Source organism: Convolutriloba macropyga, chromosome 12 (assembly GCF_964194025.1).
Source record: "Convolutriloba macropyga chromosome 12, txConMacr16.3, whole genome shotgun sequence".
Lineage (NCBI taxonomy): Eukaryota > Metazoa > Xenacoelomorpha > Acoela > Convolutidae > Convolutriloba > Convolutriloba macropyga.
In genome coordinates this window covers 46,204,862-46,231,156 of record NC_134479.1, presented here as the reverse complement: position 1 = coordinate 46,231,156, position 26,295 = coordinate 46,204,862, and the positions used below count along the sequence as shown (strand labels likewise).

Below are 26,295 nucleotides of genomic sequence, written 5' to 3'. Positions count from 1 at the left end.
GGCTATGTTCAATTTTTGGCTGATTTTCACGAAAAAGTATGTTCATTTTTTATTGTTTTTTTTTTTTAAAAATAAAGGTTGATTAATTGTTGGGCCCTACTTTTTTTGCTAGCAATTTGCAATTTGTCTGTTTTTTTTTAGATTACTTAGTTATTTCCACTAAGCTTACTTAGCGGAATTCAGAAACTTCCAATAAATTTTGCATTTTTCAATTTCAAAAGTTTTTTTTTAATTCTCGAGCTTTTCTATCTCGAGAGGGCCCATTAACTCCTTTGAAGTCTTGTGCGTGAGCTAACAGGTATATTTAATTGGATCAAATTTCACTTTCATTGTACCAGCTGGTCAGATACAGTCGTTTTAAGTTTTTCATTCGTTTGTTTTGCAAAAAATTTGTTTCACTTACCTTAGTTGAGAGGTTTTCAACATTTTGCTTTAAATCTTATGACTTCTCTAGGCTAGTTTTATTCGTCCACATTCTGCTCAAAGGGCTTAAACAGCAGTTGCTCAGGAAAGCAATCTAAAGTGAACAGAATCAGTATCAAAAAAGGAAACCAAAATAAGAAAGGGGATAAATCCATGAAGACAATTTTAGATGACTGCTACTTGACCTTGTTCTTTTAAGTCTCTTTATCTTCTCATTGAGAAGCAAGAGTGTGTCGAACTACGGATTTAAATCAAAATAGTTTGCACTAAGAATGTTTTTCTACATCAATCAGGTTTTTCCATTCTTTTTCCTGTGCCTTCAATCTGGGTTATGGGAATCAATGGCGGCTATTTTCCGGCAATCTGAGTGGTATGTTTCTTCTTTAACTTTCTTGTTCAGGTTCCGGCATGCTACGGTAGTTTTGATATAAGCATGGTTTTTCCGAAAACGAATTTGGCTCACATTTTTTAGTATCTAAGCTATCAGTAGAGCTATTATTGGTATTCTCTAGTTTTTGACAACTCGCAGTACTATTTACCGGAAATACTATTTGTCCAGGAAGCGTTCTGAGCTACAAACAAATTCGAGCGAGAATTAGTCATCAAAAAGTGGAGCTAAGATTGGGATTGAGAGGGGTTGAATCTTTGTGCGTTCACACATCATCGAACCTTATTTTATTTGAAAGCAGAATTGATCTCTTATTTTTATTTGAAAGTGTTTTGTGAATTTTACCAAATTTGCACTAAATTGTTCCGACCCACTTAATTGTGGGAGGAACTATATGCACAATGGATTTTTTTGTTCAGTCAATTTTCGCCGACTGAAATATTGATCGTAGATTTTTGATTGGTATCATTAGAAAGCTTGTCTAGCGTAGAGTTTCGAATTAAACAATCAACTCAGTTTTTTGAGGAGTTATGGAGGTTTAAAGATTTGTGAACGTTAGCCTGACTTCCGTTTTTTTTCACATTTATCGATATTTTTGTTAAAGTTTTGATGATTTTTTGCTAAAAGTTTGACAAAATTTTTAACAATAGTCTCATTGATTATACTCCTAGAGAAAAGAGAGTTGCTAATTTGTTTGAACAAACTGTTTTGGCTAAAATTTAGCCTTTTCTTTTCGTTTATTGCATTGTTCTTATTTGGCCCAATTTGTCCAGTTTGACTGGTATTCAGTCGTTAAAATTGCTGAAACAATAATTCCTTTATCAGATAAGAAATTGTTTTCACCTCCGGTTCCTAAGAAATTGTTCTGGAACTAACAATTTAGCGGTCTTTTGTTAATTTAAGTCGTTATTTTTTGATATATTAAAAATTTGGTTCGCCATCTTTGGTCTCATCGTTAATTTTTGCAATTATCGTTCCAGCTACAGGCAAAACTAACTGCATTTAAAAGTTCAACTGATGAAAAGTTTCATCTATAATCATGTTGGGTCCCATGAAAAAATATTGCGTATTGAGCCAAGCTCACGGCATTTATGGCTGCGACAAAATGTTCTCTTAAAATTTTATTGAATTCTTGTTTTGCCAGCATTTGATGTTCTTTTTGTAGTCTCATGCAGGCGTCTACTCGTAAAATTTTATTGAATTATATTTTGCCAGCATTTGAGGTTTTTTTTGTAGTCTTATGCATGTGTCTACTTATCTAATGCTTACAGTCGGTGCCTATTGATTTTTCGCTAACGTAACTCGCTGATAAAACTTTCATTTAAAATTATCTATGTCAAATCAGGAATTTAGGTAAAATTTGAAGACGTTTTTGTTTTTATGGACAAGAAGCAAAAGCAGGGCAGTTTCGATCTAATTGAAATGTTACTCTTCAATTTTTTTAAATCTTATAATGGTTTGCTCTACTTTTTTTTACAAAAAATAATTTTCGTCTTTTTGTGCTACTTAGACCTGAATAATTTCAAATTCATGCTCAATTATTTACAGATCAATTGTTACTGCAAACGAAGGGCACTAATCATGCATGATACTTTCAGTGAACAGCTTATGGCTTTCTTGGCTTCAACACCGTTTTCGTAAGATTGTTTGAGAAATTTTGTTCTGCCTGTATTCGTTATTTTTTAGTCTTACGACATAATTTCCATGATGACAGGTCCAAATCGCTTTCTAAGCAGTAGCATTTTTATCTATTTACTGATGGTCAGTTGGAAGCTTATGGTTGTTTTAAAAAAATTGTTTTAATGCCATTTTAAAACCTAGTCTTAGCAAAAATAATTGTCTCATTCTTTTTCCAGTTAACTGAAATGTGGTCTTCATTGCTGTTTAATTGTTTAAACTATAGTTTTTGGCGTTTGTGCTTCGACTTTTTTTTTAAAATTTTTTTGATATTTTCCAGTTTTTGTGTTTTTGAGGTCTTGTTCCACATTAATGGCAATTTAATAACAAGCCTATTAACGCATTGAGAGCGCTGAAAGAAGGCGCAATTGATTTTTTATTTAATTATTTTGGTGAATCTATTTTGATTTGATAGGTTTCGACAATGTTTCCTCGCAGAATTTAATTTCATTTTTGATTTTTGCCTGTACTAGTTTTTCGCAGCCTTATTACATTCTGGATTATAAAAGGTCTCAATGGCTTCGTATGAAGGTATAAATGGGGCCAGTCAATGATTTCGGTTGATGGTTTTATGACTTTGAAATTAATTGGTTGCAAAAAAGTATAAATGTATTTTTTAGCTTTGCCCTTTTTGTTTTTTGTCTGTTTGTTAATTATGCTCAATAAACACATGTCCCATATCTTTTTGGAGAAATTTAAGTTAATTGGTTAATCTGATGCTATTTTGACTTTTTAAAAGTTTTATCCGTTTGTAAAAATAAGTAGACTTGAGTTTTCGTCGTTTTTTTTTTGATTTTGTTGTTTGTCTGAAGGACAGGTATCATCGGTTTTCAAATGAGTTATCATTTAATTGGATAGTGATTTGAGCTTAAAGCGATGTTTAGAATTGGATACACCAATTATCGAACAATATATGAAGTTTTGGAACGCTCTATCTCTTCTTCAGTTGGTAGACAATTATGTCAAAAACGTGGTTGAGCGGGGTCGAAAAATTGAAAGCAGACGCACATATCTGAGCCTCCTTGTATCTGATGTATAATTATTATCTTTTAAAAACCACTCGATTGTGTCTTTTTGTCTTCTGTTCTTGTTTGTCAATAACAAATGCAGACTTTCTAATTTATTTCATGTCAATAAGTAGAAATTGCAAAAAAAATTTTAATAGATAGGAACGTTTTAGCGGAGCGAGTTATCATTACTTTTTTCTACAGATTGAGGCATTTGAGTAGATTAATGCCTTTGAATTGTGTGGGCGCTATCTTTCAACGGTGGTTTACACTTTTTGCTAATGATTTTGAGCTTAACCCAAGGTTGTGTGGAGATTCTATTCATGCCAAAGCAGTAAAAGGAGCTCAAAATTGAATACATTTAAAGGAGAATTTTTGTTGAAGCAGAGTGAGAGTTTTTATGAAGTTTCAACTCTTTCTTTGACTTCTTTTTAGTTCATTTTTCTATAGTTTTTTAGCTATAAAAGAGTTGTCAATTTTGTTAACTAAATTTTGTTGTCCTACTATCGTGAAGATTTTTGTTACTGCCGTTGAGCCACCGTCACTTCAAATCAGCTTATAGTTTATTTGTATCTTGCTATCTATATGCTACTGTTTTGCACTTTCATTCAGCAATCGATCGTCTTTATTGTGTAGATTCTTGCCGAGAGACTTTGAATGTAATGGTCAACCCTTTTTGTTCACAGTCGGCATTTATTGCTTCAAAGCTAATGTGAAGTGGCGATAGTTTAGCAGATGTTCTCATAGAACTTAAAATCGGTCATTTAATAGTTTTTTTTTAAAATAGGTCATTCGGCTGTTGTTAAGTCTATATGTCTGATTTGGGAGCACTCGAGTTCAAGATCTGTCTGAAAATATTTTCATGCAATGAATTTTTGGGCCTAATTTGGTGTCCATTGGTTCCTATGTGGCATGACTGCTTGAAATCAGCTAAATAGAATCGCTCCTACCGTGAGAACTAAAGATAAAAATGTGTTTTTGAATATCGAAAGGTAATATCGGCTATCACTGCTATATCTGCTCTTGGTAGTTCTTAATCATGTTTTTTTTTCGATAATTTTCCTTCCTTCAATTTTGTTGAATGATATAAAATTTTAGGCAGTTATTTACAAGGGGTATCAGTGCCCTTGTAAAAACAGCAGATGGCTCTTATGGTTCTTTATTGATCTTGACGTCCCCTTAGAAGAGGACTCACGAAAACAACTAAAAAGATTGAAAACTCTTCAATAAAACTGTATTGCGTCTTGAAAAAATGCTTGCCAATAATTGCCAATTTTAATATTGCCAATTTTTATATTGAGAATTTTGCTGCTCATGTCTTTGCTCCTGGAAGCGCCCGTGTTAAAAATGAACCGTTTGTGTTAAGTTTGAATCTTCTGTAAATTTTGAAAAAAAAATCGTGAAACAGTATTACTCTTACACCTTAAACCGTTGATTTTGAACGCGTTACGTCCTTTGTGTATTTCAGTGCTCTCATACGTAGTTTGTTGCCATTTTTGTGTCCTGTTGATCTTTTTTATGCAATTTTTAGATTGATCAATTTTACGTTGGTCCGTAATAACGGGTGTAAATTTTGATACCCGAAGCACAGCTTTAGTAAGCTCTTACGTATATTTTAGAATAGTTCTGGGAAGATTGAGCAAATTAGTGCTCAAAGCTGAGGACGCTTGCCATTGAGGCTGAGCTCGGATTGCTGAAAGATTCCCAGAACTACATTCTTACTTAGTTAGGCCTCAATTTTCGGACATGATTATATAATATTTTGATAATTGAAGAACCAACTGAATCAACGAGAAAGACCAACTGAATCAACAAATCTTTCTTTTCTTTGCTGCGTACATCTCCATGCTTCTGATTGTCATGCCATTTGTACGTAGGTTCAGTTGCGTTCAAGTGTCTAATAGCTGTGAAGCAATAGCGGGAGCTATTATTGGCGTTCGCGTATTTTTTAAATTTGGACAAGATTTTTGTTACGACTACATGACATCATGATAATTTCAATTCTACTTTTTTCATTAATTCATGCAATTTGAGTTGAATTGCGTTTGTTACGTCATTTTTCACTCTTATTGGAACGAAGTTTGTTCTTTTGCATGATTAAATATTTGGTCACACATCACTTACCTTTTTCTCGAGAATGGCTCTCCCCCCTTTCAAAGTCAATTTTTAATTGATCTCCAAAAACTTGTAATTGATTTCACTATAATTTTTCCAAGAAGCTTACCGCAAGGCGTCTAGGACTTTTTTGTGAAGTTTTGATCAATTTTTACCGAACACTAGCGAATGATTTTCGAATAATGTAAATTTGGTATATAATGGTCTGAAAATTTGAATAAAACATGCATGTGACTTTTTGAGAGAAAATTTAGAAATGGTGATCTTACTATATCTTTACTTTATAGGAGAAAAATTGGGATCTAAGTTCACCGACGCCTCTTAGGAACGCTTGAAATTTATTGTGCGAAGTATTTGAAATTTATGGTGTCAAGGGTCTTACCTTTTCCCGTGCCCTAGTTTTCATACCTCACTAAACTTAAGCGAGCTATTACCAAGCGATCAATTTCACGTTTGTCGGTTGTTTTTCATATGCATGATTATTTCATTTTCCTTGCAGGAACCACTGACTCCAATTTTTTTCTAAAAAAATTAATGACATGTGCAAACATGTCAGACATTTTGACTTTTAGCAGGTTTGCATTGCGAAAGGAGTTAATTTCAACGTTGATAATGAAAATTAGACTCGATATGAAAAAGTTTGAATTTTATGTTTGCGTTTTTAATTGCTCTCAAACGAAGTTTAGCAATTATATTAGTCCTGTCGGTCTTTTTTATGCGATTTTTCGCTTGAACGATTTTTCGTCTGACGCTTTTGACTTTTCATCCTCAAAAACGGGATAAACAGGTAGCGCCCAATGGGCATTAAGTGCTCTTAGAGCCTTTCAGCTCTGTTTCAGCTCAAACTGTTTTGGAGACTTATACTTATACTTACGGTGTGAAGGGCGGTTCTTAGAGGTTGAGACGCCCCCCCCCCCCCCTTGTTGACCCCCACCCCCTCTATTGCTTCCACCCCCCACCGCGCTGTTGCCCCACAACCGAGTGTTGCCCCTCATCAGTCCCCGGTGCACCCCCCCCCCCCCCCCCCCGTGGCTAGCTACTGACGAAGCCAACCGCTCGCCGGTCGTTTGAGAGCAATTGGCCCGACGTTAGTCGGTTATGTTTTTATGTTTTGTGTTATTAATTGCCCTCTAACGAAGTTCAAACCAATTATTGTAAGCACGCTTTTTATGCAAAATTTTTACGTGAGTTTTTTGTGCTTTTGCTCCAGACCATTCTTTCAATTTCACTTTTTTGGTCACTTTTTCATCCTTGACCTCTCGGTATTTGCGTGATCTGAATTGCTCATATTCGAAAATTAAGTCTGCTAAATCAAAAGCGATTGTATTATAAGATATTACGAGGAACTGATAGCCGAGTGGTGATTGCTTAAGTCTAATACGCAGGAGGTCCTCCCTAGTAACCCTAGTAACCCATTAATATTTATCTAGGCTGCAGCCCCCTCTGAATTAAATTACCCCTTTGTCGTTTGAGCAATTTGTCCGACGTTAGTCGATTTATTTTATCTGTCCTTTATTTTATCAGTTTTTATTTGGTCGTCAAAATCAAGAGCAAACGCTCATATTAGTTTGTTCGAATATGCTTATTAAAAAAGCATCACAGTGTTAATTTTCAGATGTTTTACTTTTAGAACCGCCTGTGCTCCTCCAGAAACTGTCTAACATCGATGCCACTATTGGCGGAAGCGTTGCGCTAGCCTGTCAGAGTAAGGGTGTCCCAAAGCCAGACATTCGCTGGTACAGGAACGACGAGTTGCTTCATTTTTCCAAAAACGGAAGCTCGACCGGTGGTTTCATGGCTGTGGAAGATATGCTGGTGATTCCACGTGTCGAGTTTTCACATGAGGGAAGATACAAATGTGAAGTTAAAAATACAGTTGGGCGATTGGAAGACACGGCCATTATCCGAGTGTTTAGTATCGAAGATATACAACGACCTCAAAAATCTGACGATGATTCGGGTTTTTTCGACTGGTTTGGCGAGGGTTCGCCCTGGAGCGTCGCTGTGGGTGTGATAATCATAATTGTAGTCTGTTGCGTTGTCGTCACTTCCTTCATTTGGGTAGGAATTTTGTACTACTGCAAGAAGAAGTCGAGAAATCAGACATACAGTTATGGTAAGTTAATTTTGGTTTTAATCTGTCCGGCCGATCTCGAGCATATCAAAGATAAATATGATAAATTTTCAAGACCGAAGTATCTATGATTCTGATTGGATAAGGTCTTCTTTTGATTGGATTAGTACAAATGTGAACAGGTTGGACATTTATCAGAACTGAACTGAGAATGTCTTGAACCGATTATATCTTAAAAAGTAGGTTTATCGGGTTATGCTTTGAAACAAGTGAAAGAAAACCTAAAATTAGTTTAATTTCAACTCATTTTAGGAAAAAATATAATTTCAACTGAAGTTCCCAAAATGATTTTTAGACCGATCAGTTGACGGTGCCAGTTTTATCCTGAGATCAGCTACGGCAATCAACACCTCAAATCTCGGTACAAAGCAGAACAGTACAAGTAAGGGAGGCGAGTCAGGTAGTCTCTCATGTGCTTCAAACTCAGTCAGAGAGGGAGAAACGCCCGCTTTTGGTGCACATCCCGTTACGTCAACAACCCACTACTTCCAAACAGATTCGCCCGATTGTGGTCCTGGGGCTAATCGTATTCGCCAAGTAAGTTGAAACGTCCAGTTATTTTTTGGCTTCTGGAATGTCACGCAACTGTAATACTCTTCCATTTGTTTTTAATAGCCGCTGTCAGCCTCTCAAACGGCTATTATTTAGGCGCTCTCCTTTTTTATACAAATCAAAGAATTTGAATTGTATTGGGGCGCTGTCTTTTTTACGACTCGAAGAGGAGTATTGGAGAAGTCCTTTTTTAATCAATTTCATTGGAGTGAATTTTGAAGCAGGAAATGAAACACGTAAAAAAATTTGGAGGGATTTTGTTGCTGAACAGAATGAAGAGTGGAGCGAAAAGAGTGGTTTTTTCATATCGCTGTTTTCTAGAAAGCGAGAAATTGAGGTGTGAAAAAAAATGAAAAGCCTTTTAAAGCAGTTTTTAATTTTTTTGGTTAATATTTTGTTTTAATTTTAGGCTGCTTTTGGTAGTGGTTTGAAGGTTCATATTTGAACCTTCAAAAAGGTTCATATCGATGGTTTGAATTAGCCTATTATGACTTGCCTATTGTTTTGCGAGCATCTGGATACCCTATTGGCTGAAAGGAATTTTTGTTTGGATTGAGGTGCTTTTCTGATATTAAAAAAATTAATCATTTTTTCCAGATTTTTAGTCCAAGTTGTTTTTAGTTTTAGTCCAAGAGCTTATTTTTTAATGATTTGGCTTCAAGATTTTTTTTTAAAATGTCATGTTGTTTTAGTAGGTACTTGTTGTTTAGATGAAGTCATTGAAATGAATTGCGTTTATGGCGTTTTTTTCACTTTTAATGGCGAGTTTTTTAATCCTTCGCGTGATCAAGTTTTTGGTCATACGCCACTTACCTGACTCTCATAAATGATTTCCTCGCTCTGAAATTGACTTTGCTTTTTTAGTTTTTTTTATTAAAGGAGAAGGTGAATTGAGTGCGTATCACTATTTAAAGGTTTCTAATGGAAGATAATAGAAGCAGCAATAATTTAAACAGTTATTGAGTTAAACAGCAATAAGTTAAAAAGTTAAACAATAAATTGTTAATCAAAGTATAACAATTTCAGCATTTAGTTTAAATTGTTTTATTTTGGTCCGTTTTTGCGATCTTTTTTGAGACTGTAGATCTAGGAAACTATTTACTTTCTGACAATCTGCCAGCTATGATTTCCATTTTCTTCGTATAATTCTAATCGGAATTATGGGAATCAATGGCGGCTATTTTTCGGCAATTTTCATAATGTTTGGAATAATTAAAGCTTATTGTTTTATTTTACTTATTAAGAGGTTAGCTCTGACATGAATTGGTTTCTACATTAAGTCAATTCTGAAGTCTCCTGTTATTTTTTTAACGAAAATTTCTTTTGCTTAGTTTACAGCTTCTTCAACTTTTTGCTTGAAATCTTTTTGACTTCTTGTTTGAAGCTTGTTTCACGCTTCTCTCATTCTGCTCAAAGTGCTTCTCAGCAGCTATTGCTCAGCAAAATAACCTGGAATCAACAGAGTTATTATCATATACCGAAATCAAACATAAAAAGACGATAAAATGAACGCCCACTTTTAGATGCTGGCTACTTGAAATTAGTTTTTAACATCTCTTAGACTTAGCTACAATCTCTAATACTTATTGCTATTGATATTAGCTTCCTGGAATGTTTTTTTCTCTTATTTCTCTTGTTTGTTTCTCTTTTTACGACCAAGAGGTTACGTTCTTGTCAAATCACATCCGAGCTTTCGTTAAAATTTTTAATCGTTAAAAATTCGTTATAAATTAATAATTTTTTATTCGTTAAAAATTAATAATTTTTAATTGAAAAATTTCAATTTTTAATCTCATGTGACTCGCATAACTCAGAATGACTTATTCCGCTAAAAATTACAGAGTGCTTTAATTAGCGGCGCTAAGCTTAACTGAGGGTATTTCGTTCTGATTGAAGGTACTGCGCTATTTTCAAATTAGAGTTGATTTAATATCTCAATTGCAGTCAGTGAGCGAAACGATAAAGCATGTGGTTTTGAGGCGTTGAATATAAAGTACTTTAATTATAAAGTAGAGTGAGAAAGCTGTGCCTGAACATATTTGTTTTCTCAATATTTATTTTTGTTTACTTGTGGCAATTTGTACTGTCAAGTTTTTTAATCGATCGTTTTCTATATGATGTTCAAAGTCTGGTTGGTTTGGCCATTTCTTAGATTTTTAGTCGAGGAATTTTCCTAGGTTTTTCTGCAGTTTTATTTTGATTTCAAATGTCAAAGAGGCAATTGGTGCTATTTTCTGTCAATCTGTCTTTCTTGTAATGGTATGCAGTGATTGTACTGTTACCCATTATAATCATCCAATTAGTGATGTTTCTGTGTTTGAGGTCAATTTGAAGCTAATATTAAAAAAGCTTCTCGTCCAGCAAGTAGCTTGGAACTAAAAAAATTCAACGATGGTAATTCGATAGCTTTTAAATTGAGTAATTTTTATCTCATTTTCAATACTTGTTTCATCACACAGCAATGATCCTGCCAAAAATCTTTGCGCACTAGCAGAATCGTTTAACCAAAAACTAAACTGCTTCTTCATAGGTGAACTGCAGTTTTAAAGTGAAGCTGTGCTCTGTTTGCTGAGTAATTTTTAAAGCATTGATGTCAGTGGCAATTAAACTGTTAGCTTGTACCCAAGAATTCTTAAGATTTTTTCTAAAAATTTGTCAACTTTGTTTTTTATTAAAAGAGAAGGTGAATTGAGTGCGTATCACTATTTAAAGGTTTCTAATGGAAGATAATAGAAGCAGCAATAATTTAAACAGTTATTGAGTTAAACAGCAATAAGTTAAAAAGTTAAACAATAAGTTGTTAATCAAAGTATAACAATTTCAGCATTTAGTTTAAAATGTTTTATTTTGGTCCGTTTTTGCTATCTTTTTTGAGACTGTAGATCTAGGAAACTGTTTACTTTCTGACAATCTGCCAGCTATGATTTGCCAACTTTTTCTAAAACATTGTTCTTAAAATTGTGCAATCTTTATTCGATCTGTTGAAATAGAATTTTGAACTAGATTTGCTTCTTGTATTTTCTATTTCGTTGTTTTCAAATAAAATTAACTGAACAAAATGCTTTGGTCAAGCAGATCCTTTTGCTATGACCAATTTGACTTTTTTGAGGGAATTTTTACGCTTGGCTTTGTGTGCGTTATCTAAATCAAATTGAGGAGTTGAAAAAGCTGATTTTTTTTTAATTTAGAACTTAAATTGTTGTAGCAATTTAAGCAGAAGTAGTTTGAATCTGCTATTTTTGAATCGGCGGAATTGTTGGTAATAAACGCTGCTCTAATTCAATGCTCTGAAAAAGTCTCACCAGGCTCCCGTCTCACAGGGTTGGTTACCCACTTTCCGCCAAACTTAAAAGGCTGGAATTCAACCCCCCCCCCGTTCCTCTCCCTCTCACACACCAAAAAAAGTTCAGGTAAATTTACCTGAAAAAACACCTGAACTTACCTGAACAGTTCAGGTAGATTTGTCTCACCTGAACCATACCTGAACACACCTGAAAAATACCTGAAATTTACCTGAAAAATTCAGGTATCACTGCCTGAACTTTTACCTGAACTTACCTGAAAATTACCTGAAAAAAACACCTGAACTGTTCAGGAAATTTTAACAGTTCAGGTAAATTTACCTGAAATTTACCTGAAATTTCAGGTAGTTTTTGCCTGAAATTTCAGGTAAATTTCAGGTAAATTTACCTGAACTGTTAAAATTTCCTGAACAGTTCAGGTGTTTTTTTCAGGTAATTTTCAGGTAAGTTCAGGTAAAAGTTCAGGCAGTGATACCTGAATTTTTCAGGTAAATTTCAGGTATTTTTCAGGTGTGTTCAGGTGTGGTTCAGGTGAGACAAATCTACCTGAACTGTTCAGGTAAGTTCAGGTGTTTTTTTCAGGTAAATTTACCTGAATCCTCTATGAGTTCAGGTATTAGTTCCGGAAAAATTCAGGTGCTTTTAGCTCTGTTCAGGTAGACTAACTGTCCGGCAAGACAAAAACAAGTGTAAAAGAACATTGTAAACTGTCGGAAAACTTTTCTCCAGTCAATTTATCAACCGACTATTGAGAAAGCGTATTCCAGTATACTGTATTTTTAAAGTGAATCTCAGCTCAGTATGCACAGAGTACACACCTTATACAGGACCGCCATCGAGAAGGCGTCCACTAAGGTCCCAAACTATTGGAGTGCCATAAAAGGATGCGCGGCAAGGCCGGATCCTTGAAGGCTCTCACTAAAACAAACGAAAAAGCAAAACGAAACAATACTTGACCAGGTAGTAAAACAACAGTAAACTGACAGAAAAATTTTCTTCAGTCACTTTATGAACCAATTATTTAGAAAACAATCCAGAAAGTTGTATTTTTAAAGTGAATCTCGGCTCAGTATGCACAGAGTACACACCTTATACAGGACCGCCATCGAGAAGGCGTCCACTAAGGTCCCAAACTATTGGAGTGCCATAAAATGATGCGCGGCAAGGCCGGATCCTTGAAGGCTCTCACTAAAACAAACGAAAAAGCAGAGACCAAACAAAACAACACAGGTGAAGACATTAAAACAAGTGCAAAATATCAATAAATCGGAAGTTGATCATATAGAGAATGCCGAGAAGAATCAATACTTAATTAGGGGGTCAGAAAGCAATCAGAAATTGTCGAAGATCATTCATGACTTCAGCAGAAACGGCCAAAAAGGCAAACAATTTACCAAAAACAGTTTAGACAAGAAAAATCAAAATTTGGAAGAAAAAGACCTAGTAAAAGAACTGAACAAAAACAGCAACAGAAGCCCTACAAAAGAACAAAAAAAGATACATCTAGGAGAAACATCAATAGGAAAACAAAAACAAATGGAAAAAGAAAACAAGAGAAGATTACAAGGGGAGGAGATTTAAGAACAGGAAATCAACAAGCAAGCTGACAAGAAATTATGCAGAAACAACAACAAAAAACAATGTTCTAAAGAAAATTCAAGCTAAACAACGGATAGAGCTAATGGATAGATTTGAAAACGGGACACGATAAAGCGAAACTCATACAAAAACAAATTACCCAAACAGGCAAAAAGTAATTAGGAAAACAAAAAACAGGAAAAATTTTTTGACAAAAGAGAACATTTCATTCCAAGTGAACGAGAGAAAGACATTTATAGAATGGGAAAAACATGCGAAAAAAGTAGCGATGGAGATTAATAGAATTGAAGGCTTAGATAAAAATCAAACCACTCAACAGCGAAAGACAAAAAAGAAACTTAAGTTTCAACCAAGAGAAAAGAAGCAGAAGCATAACATTCCAAAAACCAAAAGACAAAAACAAAATCTTACAATACTAGGAAAAAATTGACTCGGATCAAAAACAACGACGGGCAACCACCTAAGTTCACGAATTCCTCATGAAAAGGAACCAGTACAAGGTTATAAAAGAAGAGTGAACCGGAAGAAACAAAGACTCAACTAACCATGAAAACAGAATCTTGAACAGGTTTGTTAAAACAAACAAGGAACATACCTAGCAACCAGAACCTCGAAACAATAGTTGAAAGAACGAAACACCACACAAAACGCGTCTTAAAACAGCAAGCAACAAAACTTTCGCACAAACAAATGGAATGGCGAAATAAGACAAAATGAGCGACAAAACTTTAGTTCAAGCAATAAAATTAAGTAGCGTCCTGAAAAAAATTCCGGAAAGAACAACAAAATGAAGAGTATTAAAACAAAACATTACTTCGAGAATATTAAAATATTAAAAAGACAGGCAACCGGCTGAGCAGTATCTACGAAAACAATTCCGTCCAAAACCTAACTTCTTGAAGCAAGAAACAATTACTGACAGAACCTAAGGAAGAAACAAAAAGAGCCTAGCTCGAAAAAATAGTTGGAAGAACGAAAGACCACAGAAACAAGTTTTAAGACAGCAAGCAAAAAACTTAATAACAAACAAAATTAATGGCGAAATAAGGCAAAATGAGCAACAAAACTTTAGGTCATGCGATTAAACAAAGTAGCATCCTGTAAAAAAAAATTCCGGAAAAAACAACAAGACGAATAAAATTATTTTAAAAAAATATTAACTAGAGAAGATTACAATATTAGAAAACAAGGCAACCGGCTGTGAACTATCTACGAAAACAATTCCATTTAAACTTAATTTTTTGAAGCAAGAGACACAAGAAGAAAACACTATAAAAGACATCAAAAAAGCAGACAAAAAGATCAATGACACGCGACAAAGAGGAAACAAGAATAGAAATAACAGGACCAAACACAAAAAATGCAGACGAACTAAATAAAAGCTTACTCCCTGAAAACAGTTTAAAAATCTCCTACTTAAAGACAACAAAATAACAAGGACAAGACGAGAAAATGAGAAACCACAGAAAACAACTAGTAACACATGAACATCGACAAAAACAAAAACGCTCAAGCCATGGCTCGACATTTTTTCATCACGTTGCTTTCTGACCCCTTGCGAGGAAAAAAACTAAATAAAGTCAAACAGATCACAAGTAAAACTCATGCTTTTTGTTTGGTTTCAGTTCAACGAGTTTAAAAATTTTAGTTTTAATTTTAAAGATTAATGAACAGCACAGGGGTGGTAGAATGTGATTGCGTAGTTCCTGCGCTCAGAAGCCAAGCCTAAATTATGCATAAAGTTAAGGTCTAAGTCAGAGGTTTTTTAGTATCAAAGATTAGAACATGGCAACCTAATAACTGGTCAAGTACAAAAATTAAAGCTAAAATTACTTAGGACTTCTGATCACAAGAACTAATAAACAGAATATTCGTTTATTTGGCTCAATATTGCAACACCTTTATTCAAAAATCAACTGAAGGTCGAAAAACCTAACAGTTTAAACCATTCAACACATTTGAGCCAAACCAACTTATACTGAATAAACCAACAACTAAAGGTATTTTCTTTGGTTTTGTGTCTACTAAGCAAGATTTTTTTTAAATAATCAAGCACAACAAAACAATAATAGAAGCACAAATTTAACAGTTACTAATACTATTTTTTTGGTTGAAGCAGTAACTAAGCAAATTTTTTTCTGAATAAATTAGCATGCACGCGAATTAACAATAACTAAAAATAAAAAACTACTAATGCTATTTTCTTTGGTTTTGTGTCCGCTAAGCAAACATTTATGAACAATTCATCAAGCACAGCACGTTGAACTAATAGAAGCACAATATTAACATTTACTAAGGCTTTTTGGTCTTGTTTCCGGATAGCAGACTTTTTTAATAAACCAAACACAACACGTAAAACTAACAGAAGCAGAAAATTAACAGTTACTAATGTTTTTTTTTTGGTTTTCTGTCTGCTAAGCAAACATTTTTCAAATAACTAATCAAGGAGAACGGATTAAACTAATAGAAATAGAAAACTAAGTTCTTAATGGTGTTTTTGCATTTGAGTTCACTGAGCAAACTTTTAAAAAAATTAATCAAGAAGTACAACTAATAAAGCACAACTTGAACAGTAGCTAAGCAAAATATTTTCTGAATAAATAATCATGCACGCACAACAACTAAAAATAAACAGTTTCTAATGCTATTTTTTTGGTTTTTTGGTCCGCTAAGCAAACTTTTTTCGAATAACTAATCAAGGATTACGGATTTAAATAATAGAAGCAGCAGAGTAACAGTTCTTTATGATGTTTTTGCATTTGAGTTCACTGAGCAAACTTTTTTAAAATAATTAATCAAGCACCACAAGTAAAACTAATAAAGCACAACTTGAACAGTAACTGAGCAAATTATTTTCTGAATAGTTTATCATGAACGCGAATTAACAACAACTAAAAACAAACAGTTACTAAAGCTATTTTTTTGGTTTTGTGTCCGGGAAGCAGACTTTTTTTAATAAAACAAACACAACACATAAAACTAACAGAAGCAGAAAATTACCAAGAGAATAAGAACTTTTAAGTGCTTCTGCTCAGATATCAGTCAGAAACGGTTACGATGAGACTTGAAATCCAACAATGGGTCACTTCAAAAAATTTGAGCAGGAAATAATTATGACCTCTGAACAGAAGTACTTAAAAGCAGAAAACACGTGCCTTTGGCTCTTTTTCAAAACGTTTTATTGCAAAGAGACAATTAAAGCTCGTTAAAATCATCAATTTAAAATTACTAATCAGTTTGAGCCAAAGCTACTTGTTAAAGGAGAATTACGCAACTATTAGTTCTTTTTTAACAGATTTTTTGCCATCTTTGAGACAGTGACAATCAATTTTTTTTTACCGAAATCATTCAAATGAGCACGATCGTGAGGTAGGAAATGACAGGGATGTATTATTTTGTTTCCATAAAACTTAGCACCTAATTTATTTTTCATTCTCAAATTAAATGACTGCAATCTTGTATGTCTAAACTTTTTTCTCCTTTATCGTTAAGATAAAATTCAGCGTGATCCAAACGTGGTAGCAATTCTAGAAAAAATATATGATGTTCATATGGCAGATGTTCAATCAGGTCAGTGTAGTACTTCAATAGCTTTTCATCACTTGTGGTGTTTAAATCATTATTACCAACGCAAATGATTATATATCTATATCTCACTATCTCAGGGTAACAATCAATTAAATGGCGTGCACATCTACCACCTCTACTTTTGTTAACAACCGGTAAATCCCTAATACAGTCAAGATCATTAAAATCGTCAAAAGCGTTCCGCAAATTTGAATCTCCTATCACTATAACCCTATTAATTAGCACTAAATTCACGTGTTTTTGAAGATACCACATGTAGTCTAGCATTGTCACAACATCTTCGTTTTCGTCATTGTCGTAGAAATAGAACTCATATCCATTTCGTTGCACAATTCTTTGAATGTCCATGTCTAAACACACTTTATTGAATAAGTTAAAAATTTAACAGACCAAAACTTCCAGACCGAAATAAACGACCAAAACTACCAGACCGGAATATAAGACAAAAAACTACCAGACCGAAATTCAAGGGCCAACTGAAGGTCGAGAAACCTAACAGCCAACTTTTTCATGAGATTTTGCCGAAGGTCGAAAAACCTAACGGCCAAATCTGACTGCTGAAGGTCAAAAAACCTAACAAAAATTTATCAATCAGACATGACCGAAGGTCGAAAAACAAAGAGCAACATGTCCCTGGAAAAATTTACCAAACGAACACAATTAGCTGCTAGCCAAACACGTTTTTTGTATGAAAATTTTGAGAAAAAGGAAATTTCTCAATAAAATTTAAAATTAGATGCATAGTTGTTGTACTTCAGTGCTTGCCTTAGGACAACGTGTTCAAAAAAACAATCTACAACAGCGCATTTGTGAAGAGATAAAGGATGAAAATCAAACAATTCGTCGAAGGCAACAATGACGAGTCCTTCACTGTAATTCACAGAAACACAGTAAGAACGAGATGATTCATGATATTCATGAGTTTTTATTTTGAAGCAAGTAAAAAAAATATTAGGTTCAGAAAACAAAACTTTTTGTATTAGTAAAAACTGAGGTACATGAGAGTTTTCATTATCTAGGTCTTTGATTATAACGTCATTGTAGCCGTATTTTGTCCCCATTCTGACAGCGCTAGTTGATTGCAAGCACTCAGATGATTTAAAAAACTTGCGATACTCTTCGTTTCTCGACATTAAAGATTCGCTAAGGGTTTCAGTTTTACAGCCAGGAAACTCATTGACTTTGACAGGCACAGACTCGTTCCACTGATAGTACTCGTTAACTTGGTGTCGTAAAGCAAGACTTTTACAAATATTTTTGAAATTGCAGATATTATGTGTTAGCCGCTTAAAAAACTGATGTTTGCGTTCGTACCTCAAAACACTTTGGTAGAGAAAAGGTCCCGACGATTTGAGAACCCTCGGGTAATGAATTAATTTATGTTGTTTAAACGTTACCGACTCCGTGGGAAAAAGCTGCACGTATTTCTCCAGATGCTCATCTGAAACAACAGAGCAGATTTAAAATAAGATGTATGATCAAAAAACTAACAAACAAGATAACTTACATATTAGGACTCCCAACAGATGATAGTCGGATTCCACGAAAGTCGGGCTAAGCAAAAAAGAAATTAGATCCAAAAAATGAAGCAAGAACTTCCAGACTTCGTTGAAAGGTACAAGGTCATATATCATGAGCGGTAAAAATCGATAAAGAGTAAACATTTGATCGTACTTTTGTTTGAAGTGGCCTCGGGACTTATCTTTTATTCGTTCAAAATCAATTTCTGAGGGTCTACCGTCGATATCACGACCATAGCCAAAATTATTGATTCTTGAATTTAAACAATCAATACTCAGGTAGTCGGGAACCAGCTCACTCAAAACAATGCGCAAAATATTCATTAAACTGCCTTGAAAAATGTCATGATGCAAGTCAGCGGTAAAATTTTTATAAGGGTCGAAAAATTGACTTTCAAGAACACAAATATGCTTAACGCCGTTTCGTTTGGCGGATGCATCCAATCTACATGACTCAGAACTTCTAAGATCTTTATGGCGTTCTTCAAAAACTGACTTGAATAACGATTGGGGGAGAACGCATTTTTCACAACAGAGTCCTCCGGAAAAACTTTTATTGAAACCAAAAACAGCATGATAAGCTAAATTGTCCGCAACAAAATCAACTCGTCTTAGTGCGACAAATACTGTTTTACCAGACCTAGTAAGAATTTGAATACCGTTTTCTAAAGCCAGTAGATCGTTCCGCAGTACAGTCAAAACTTCTTTAAAACCATAAGTCTCAATATCAAGGTAAGGCACTAGTGCAGCAAGATGGGTCATTCTCATATCCGATAGAAGCCATGGTGGAAGGTTTTTCAAACACCAATAGAAACAACCTATTTTATGTATCGAAGCTCTACTTCCAATTGGGTTAACGGGTTCAACTTCATCAAAGTATAACTGTAAGCTTAAATTGAAGACCTCATCTGATTCACTATGCTTTATCACCAAATCTACGTCACTAAGAGGATTTGTTTCGTTAGCGTTTTCGGACAAATTCAGCTTTCCTAGAGTTTGCATACTATCCAAGATAATCCCATTTTTACTCAGACTTTCAAGCAAGCAACTATAGGACGCCATTATGGAAAAAATTTCGTCATGATAAAAAACAGTGTTTTCAAGAACTTTCGAAATAGATACAAATTGACCGGTCCTCTCAACTTCCTTGTGCGTTGATTTACCTTTGCTTAATCTTATCTCATGTTCAACTCCAAAAACAATATCGCACGGCATAACAAACTGCTTTTTCTGTTTCAATAATTTTAAAACCTGATATTCATTTTCAGCCTGGCAGAAATTGAAATCTCCGGCAGCCTTGAGTAGATCGCAAAAAGTAGCACTCGACAAAACGTTTGGACAATCTGATGAGATAATACCCAAGCAAAGGTGAACTGTTTTCATTATATCCTCAGTGAAATTTTTAGTGGCACCTAGGTAACGGAAAGCTTGGTTCCACGTTGTTGAAATGTCGCCTAACATTCTTAACAAAACATTTTCACCTAGGGAGCCATCAGTTAAACGAGAAATCCTTTCGCTCAGATCAGACTCTTCAACTATTTCAACACAATCATTGCTATAGGGCATACTTGAATCTTCATTAGTCTCAGATTCTGTTTCTGGATCTAGCGGGTCGAGTCTATGTTTGATTAAAGTTCGGTGCTCTTTCCTAGCATGCTTATTTAAATAACTTAAACTACAAAACTCTCTAGGACAGAAAGGACAAGTAAAAGATGAAGCTGCGCCGTGATAGTTACTGAGATGAGAAGTGTAATTACTTAAGCTAAGATTTTGTACTGAACAGTTTTTAAACTTGCAACAAAAGGTACCGTCATAGCTTCCTTGTTGATACTTAGCCTTACACCAACTGTAGACTCTGCTCTGTTTTCCTAAAAAAGATGAAGATATTATTCCAGCAAGACCACTATTACCAGGCTCGTGAAGGGACTCGATAACACATGAAGTTTCGGTTGATACATCTGTACTGTTACTACTTTGACTTGACAAAAAATTATCAACCTCTTCACTTCGTGAAACTGCCAATTCTGATTCATGTTTTTTTATATGGTTAACAAAGCTGTTGAAACCAGAAAAAAGACGAAAACATATAACACATTTGAACTCTGCTTCTAAGCGATGATTTACCCGCATGTGCTCAAGGAAATTATGGTTTGTGAGAACAGATTGTTTAGTACAAAACTCGCAATTAACTTGATAAAGGAAACTACATTCCGCATTAATCTGTGAGCTAACATTTTCGTTGTACCTACGAGAAGATCTAACTGGAATTGGCTGACTCTGACTAACTAGAGAAAATGATATATCACCGCCGGCTTTTGTGCAATCATTTTTTTCGTTACTAGAAATCCTTACATCACATAGCGGTGAATAAACTGCTTGACTGTTATCAGATTGATCAATTAACATTTCAACGCGCGCATTACCTGAGCCAGTTCCTGTAGAAACTGCAGCTTGAATATCAGACCTTACAGCGGGCTGTGTGTGCACCTCTTCAGAGTTGCGATCATCAAAAGTGTCATCATGAGTAAAAAAAAATTTACCTGAACGGGTGCGTTTTGCAGGGGCAGAAATAATTGTATCCAAAGATTTTGATTTATGGTCTTCTTTAAATGGGCACAAACAGAATTCCCTATTTTTTCCAAAATAATTTTTCCCGTACGAAACTGTTATTTCCTCGCCTTCATTAATCTCCCTTAAACTTCTAATAAAAACCACGCCATCTCTACCTTTCGGTGTTTCGTATCTACAGTTAGGGCGGCACGAGTGATTAACAAATGACAGGGGACCTTGTAACGAATATGACTCAGAATTACGATAAAAAACTGAGAAATTTAGTTCAGGTTTATTATCAATATCAGCAGGGCAGTCGGTTACTACACCTGAGAGGCCTAAAATTAGCTTATTAGCAGGAATTAGCTGTTTACTTATTACCTTTATTCCAAGATAACCACGACTTATGTCCTCCTGATAGGTGTTGTCAGCTTCATACTTAACAAACTGTAATGAGGTTTCGTATAGGTTGCGAATGTACTTCAGCACATAGGACCCCTCATCAATTGCTATTCTCTGATCACTTCTTATGGCCCGGTGAACAGCGCGACCATCCCTATCAATGAGTTCCTCTAACAAAATCCAGTCTGCGCTTGCAACCTCGTAGTACTCTTGTACCTTGCACTCGATTTCGTGTGATTCATTCATTTTGTATATCAGCAAAGTGACTCACTTTTCAATATCATGCAAAAGCATCTAAAAATTGTTTAAAAAATTGTCATAAGGCAAAAAAATCGAGATATTAACCTTCACACATAGTGAAATTGATATTTCGAAAAACACAACAAAATGAATTAATAACATAAGGGCATAAGCTATAGAGCGAGTAGCGTTAGCAAAAATCAGACACATGCAAATAAGCACAACACAGGAAGAAAATTTGGAAACTGGATATGCAACTGCTATTTCAATAAAATATCCACTTGAGTTATAAAAAAACAATCAATAAACAAGCAACAGTTTTAGTAGTGTAATAAGACAGTAGTAATCAAGACGACCGTCAGCGTCAGGCTTCCTCGTCAACGGGTTCACCACTTAGCAACCTTGCCAACAAATCTACTTGAGTGGGTACTTTCGCCGCCGGCAGCCTGAAGATAATTATCTGCAGGAACGACCAAAGCACGAATGTTTCCTCTGGATACTTTTTATTGAGCGTATAAAAGATTCTCAAGCCAATGTCTACCGCGTTGAACAAGTCCTTTGCTTCAATTGGTCCGACGGGTGAAACCACAAAGACCTGCAGCAGAAAAACAATCAAATTCATCAAAACTTTTCTGCTTCTTTTGCATAGCAGAACAATGATTTTCAATTTGCACAGCGAAATATATTAGGACATGGGGATAAAAATAGTGTTATCATTTTTCTCATTGCAGATGCAAAGCACACTAAGGGATGGGGCAATAAAATACTCATCTATCTCGAAACACAAAGAATCTCAGAAAAGAACTATGCAAAACTTTAACCTGGGAAGAAGACTTGAGAATTGCTCCCGTGCTATGTTTCTTCGCCTCCTGCTCAATATTGGAAATCTCCTTAAAAAAAGTTATGTTTAGTTCTGGAACAACTCAACAAAATGTTACACACTAAAAATTACAGAGATATCAACGATGAAGTTATCACGGCACTTGATAACAGCTTCAACAACTGTCGGGCGATTTTTGACACCAGTTGGGAGCTTTGCAGGAGTAATTAAGGGCAGCAATCGCAAGGCTAGCTCACTCTCAGGAACTAAAATTAGGGTAAAATAAGAATACAAAATTTTTTAGAAGAAACACTTAACACCCTTACGTTGCTTCAAACGAAGGTCAGATATTTTGTCCCGGCATTCACTTGGAGGATTATCTCTGGCCACTTTCAAAACCTTTGGGACATAGAGCAAGAACAATTTTGCAAAGTTGTCTTTTAGAGCCCGAGGCACCCACAATTTGAACTCAATGTCAAGCTGAAAAAAATTATTTAGAGAACAGGCCAAAAACTTAAACAGGACAAAATAAATAAAACCTGCTCAAAATCGCGCAACTCAAGTCCCACGCAGTAGAGATAGTCCGAATAGTCCAAAGCACCCTTTTGAGAGAGCAGAGTTTGTCTCTCTTCAATTGTTTGCTTCCTCAGAAGCGCATTATCGATCGTTGATCCGCCGAACTTGATCATGAGAGGAGTCAAGTTAACCGGTTCCTCTTCAAGTTCTAACGACCTTTCTTTCCGTGCACGTTTTGGAGGAATAGAAGATCCTACAATAAAGATATTAAAATTCTATTGTTCACATTTGATGCCATGAATCTCAAACTATATAGCGTAGATAAAAAAAACTACAACACCGTCTCTTGTCAAACGAGCCTCTTCTCTCAATTTAGCCTCAAATCTGCGGCTCTTCAGGTTCTCCTCAATCGTCCCAGTTGGTGTGTGTTTTCGATAAACTCCACCTGGCAAACTTTCTTTAAAATACGGCTTGTAAAAGACTGCCTAAACATCGCGAAAAAAATGAGTACAAGTCATATGAAACAAAAATAAAAACAAGGCGAAGAACCTTACAAAGGGACAGTTCTCATCAACTGAAGCGAAGTTTGGAAAAGCCTCAACTGCTATTTTGGCAAACTGAATTTTTAACGCAGTGGAGGGTTTCAGTTTTTCCATTTCCGTTCCGGGAACTCTCTAATAAACAAAGAGATGTACAAAACCTACCAAAATTATAGAAAGCTAAAATATCTACCTTGACGAGTTCGTCCACTAAAAGACGGGTTAGCATCTTTAAGCCATTAACAGACTTCATATCTATGTGAGCAGCCAGTTCTTTCAAAGACTCTGCGTTGAAATCTTGTTCAGGTTCAGTTCGTACAGGAGTACTTTGAGACGAGGAAGCACTTCGACCGAGAGAGAGAGAGAGGTTGGAGTGTTCGAGCTAACAGGAGTCAAAACCTGAGCTTCATTAGCCAATATCGACTTCATCTCAATTACAGCAGGGAGGGGGAATCCTATTGCCATAAGTTGCTCATCAGTCATGAGCTTGAAGGAGGCAGTAGTCAGGCAAGACTTCACAATCACCTGCTTCAAAATTTCCTTTTGAGAGGATTCAAGGTCCATTTTTTCGAGTAAATTCAACAGAAGCATTTTGTATCTAGAATCGAGGTACCTGTTACTGTCAGGAATAAACAAAAACTCGATTAACAATCTCGAAACGCTGAAGGTCGAAAAACCTAACAGCAACAAACTCATATCACTGAATGTCGTGAAATATAACAATGAAAACTTCAATATCAACAACTTTGACTGAAACAGCGAACTTAAACAGCAAGATGACTTAAACAGCAAGATCAAAACAAGATTATCAAGTCGAAGCAATAAACTTCAGGAAACCTAACATATATAATATCTAGCCGCTGAAGGTCGAAGAACCTAACAGCAATCAACTTAAATCACTGAAGGTCGTAAAACCTAACAGTGTAAAATTCAGTATCATTAACTCTGTCTCCAAGAGCGAACTTAAACAACAAGATGACTTAAACAACAAAATCATAACAAGATTATCAAGTCGAAGCAATGAACTTCAAGAAACCTAACATTTATCATTTCTAGCCGCTCAAGGTCGAAGAACCTAACAGCAATGAATTTAAATCACTGAAGGTCGTAAAACCTAACAGTGTAAAATTCAGTCTCAATAACTTTGTCTCAGACAGCGAACTTAGACAACAAGATGACAAACTGCAAAATCCAAACAAGATTATCAAGTCGAAGCAATGGATTTCAAGAAACCTAACATATATAATCTCTAGCCGCTGAAGGTCGAAGAACCTAACAGCAATCAAAAATCACTGAAGGTCGCAAAACCTAACAGTGTAAAAATTCAGCATCAACAACTTTGTCTCAAACAGAAAACTTGAACAACAAGATCACCTAAACAACAAAATCAAAACAGGATTATCAAGTCGAAGCAAAGGATTTCAAGAAATATAACACGTATAATCTCTAGCCGCTAAAGGTCGAAAAACCTAACAGCAATCAACTTAAATCACTGAAGGTCGTAAAACCTGACAGTGTAAAAATTCAGTATCAACCACATTGTCTGAAACAGAAAACTTAAACAACAAGATCACCTAAGCAACAAAATCAAAACACAGTTATCAAGTCGAAGCATAGAACTTAAAGAAACCTAACAAAATCTCTAGCAGCTGAAGATCGGAAAACCTAAGAGCAATCAACTTAAATAACTGAAGGTCGTAAAACCTAACAGTGTACAATTCAGTGTCAATAACTTTGTCTCAAACAGCGAACTTAGATAACAAGATGACAAACAACATCCGAACAAGATTATCCAGTCGAAGCAATGGATTTCAAGAAACCTAAGATATATGATCTCCAGCCGCTGAAGGTCGAAGAACCTAACAGCACTAGTTTTCAACCAGTGAAAGTCAAAACGCTTGTCAATTATTTTTTCAGACGATAAAAATCAAATTGCATTCAAAACAAATGCAGGAAACAATCAATTAAATGATTTACTCATATTTCGAAAGAATTGAAGTCCCGCATGAGTTTGATATTGTTAACAATTGCCACACTAGAGCATTAAATTGCTGACAGATTACAAGAACTACACTTATGGAACTTGCTACAAAATATACAGATCACTTTCAAGCATTTCCCGCATAAATTATTAAGATTTTCTCGATAATAACACTCGTCACAGTCTCTACAGAGGAATGTTTCCGAAAAAAAACGTTGGTTGTTTTTTACGAAGAGACCGGCGACATCGAATCGTTTAAAGAAATCGAGCATCCACCGTCGCCCCGCGGCTTTATTTTTCACCCAAGACGCAGGAACTTTGCTTTTCCAGCTCTTGCTACGTTCAAACGCGAATTCGAGAAATTGTTTCATTGTCCACACACGGAACGAAGCAAAGTAAACCAATTGTTCTTCTTGGTCGTTGTTGAAGACGGGCCGCCGTCCCTGCTTGTTCGATCCATTAAGACAACACCTCCGTAAGCTTGAATAAGGCACTCCTGATTGCAATGATGCCTGACGAATAGAGCAATGGAGGTTTTTCACCAACAACGAGGCCTCAAGAATGGCTTTTCTGGAGTATTTTCTACAACTTTTACGAGTCATAGATCTAAACAAAGAGACAATTATTACACCCCGGAAGATTGAGACTTCTAAGAGGACTTTTTTCGACACAAAAAAGTTATCTACTGGACGCGACAATACTAAAATTTTGGTTTTTTGTGCAATATAAGTTGTCTGCTAAGGCCCACTAATTATTCATTTACCAGCTAGAACGATAACTATTTCTGCCTTAGAACCTATTTGTACTTTCCAACTCCTACGTAGGCCCTCAATTGATTTGAATAAGTCCTTCACTATATTGAAAAACACTTTTTGTTAAACTGTATAAAGATAGTATTTTGAGTGCGAAATCTGACAACGTGTCAAGTACTTCTATCTCATA

The 26,295-nt window shown here is 35.3% G+C and overlaps 1 protein-coding gene across 2 annotated transcripts in view; it reads left to right on the top strand.

Annotated features, from left to right (window-relative positions):
* Positions 1-26,295, top strand: part of LOC142350862 (uncharacterized) — a 100,984-nt gene that overhangs the window by 14,127 nt on the left and 60,562 nt on the right. For both annotated transcript variants that reach the window (XM_075402848.1, XM_075402846.1), the window contains exons 10-11: positions 7,241-7,726; positions 8,040-8,281. In XM_075402848.1, the coding sequence (XP_075258963.1) occupies positions 7,241-7,726; positions 8,040-8,281 (728 nt within the window). The remainder of the gene's footprint in view (positions 1-7,240; positions 7,727-8,039; positions 8,282-26,295) is intronic.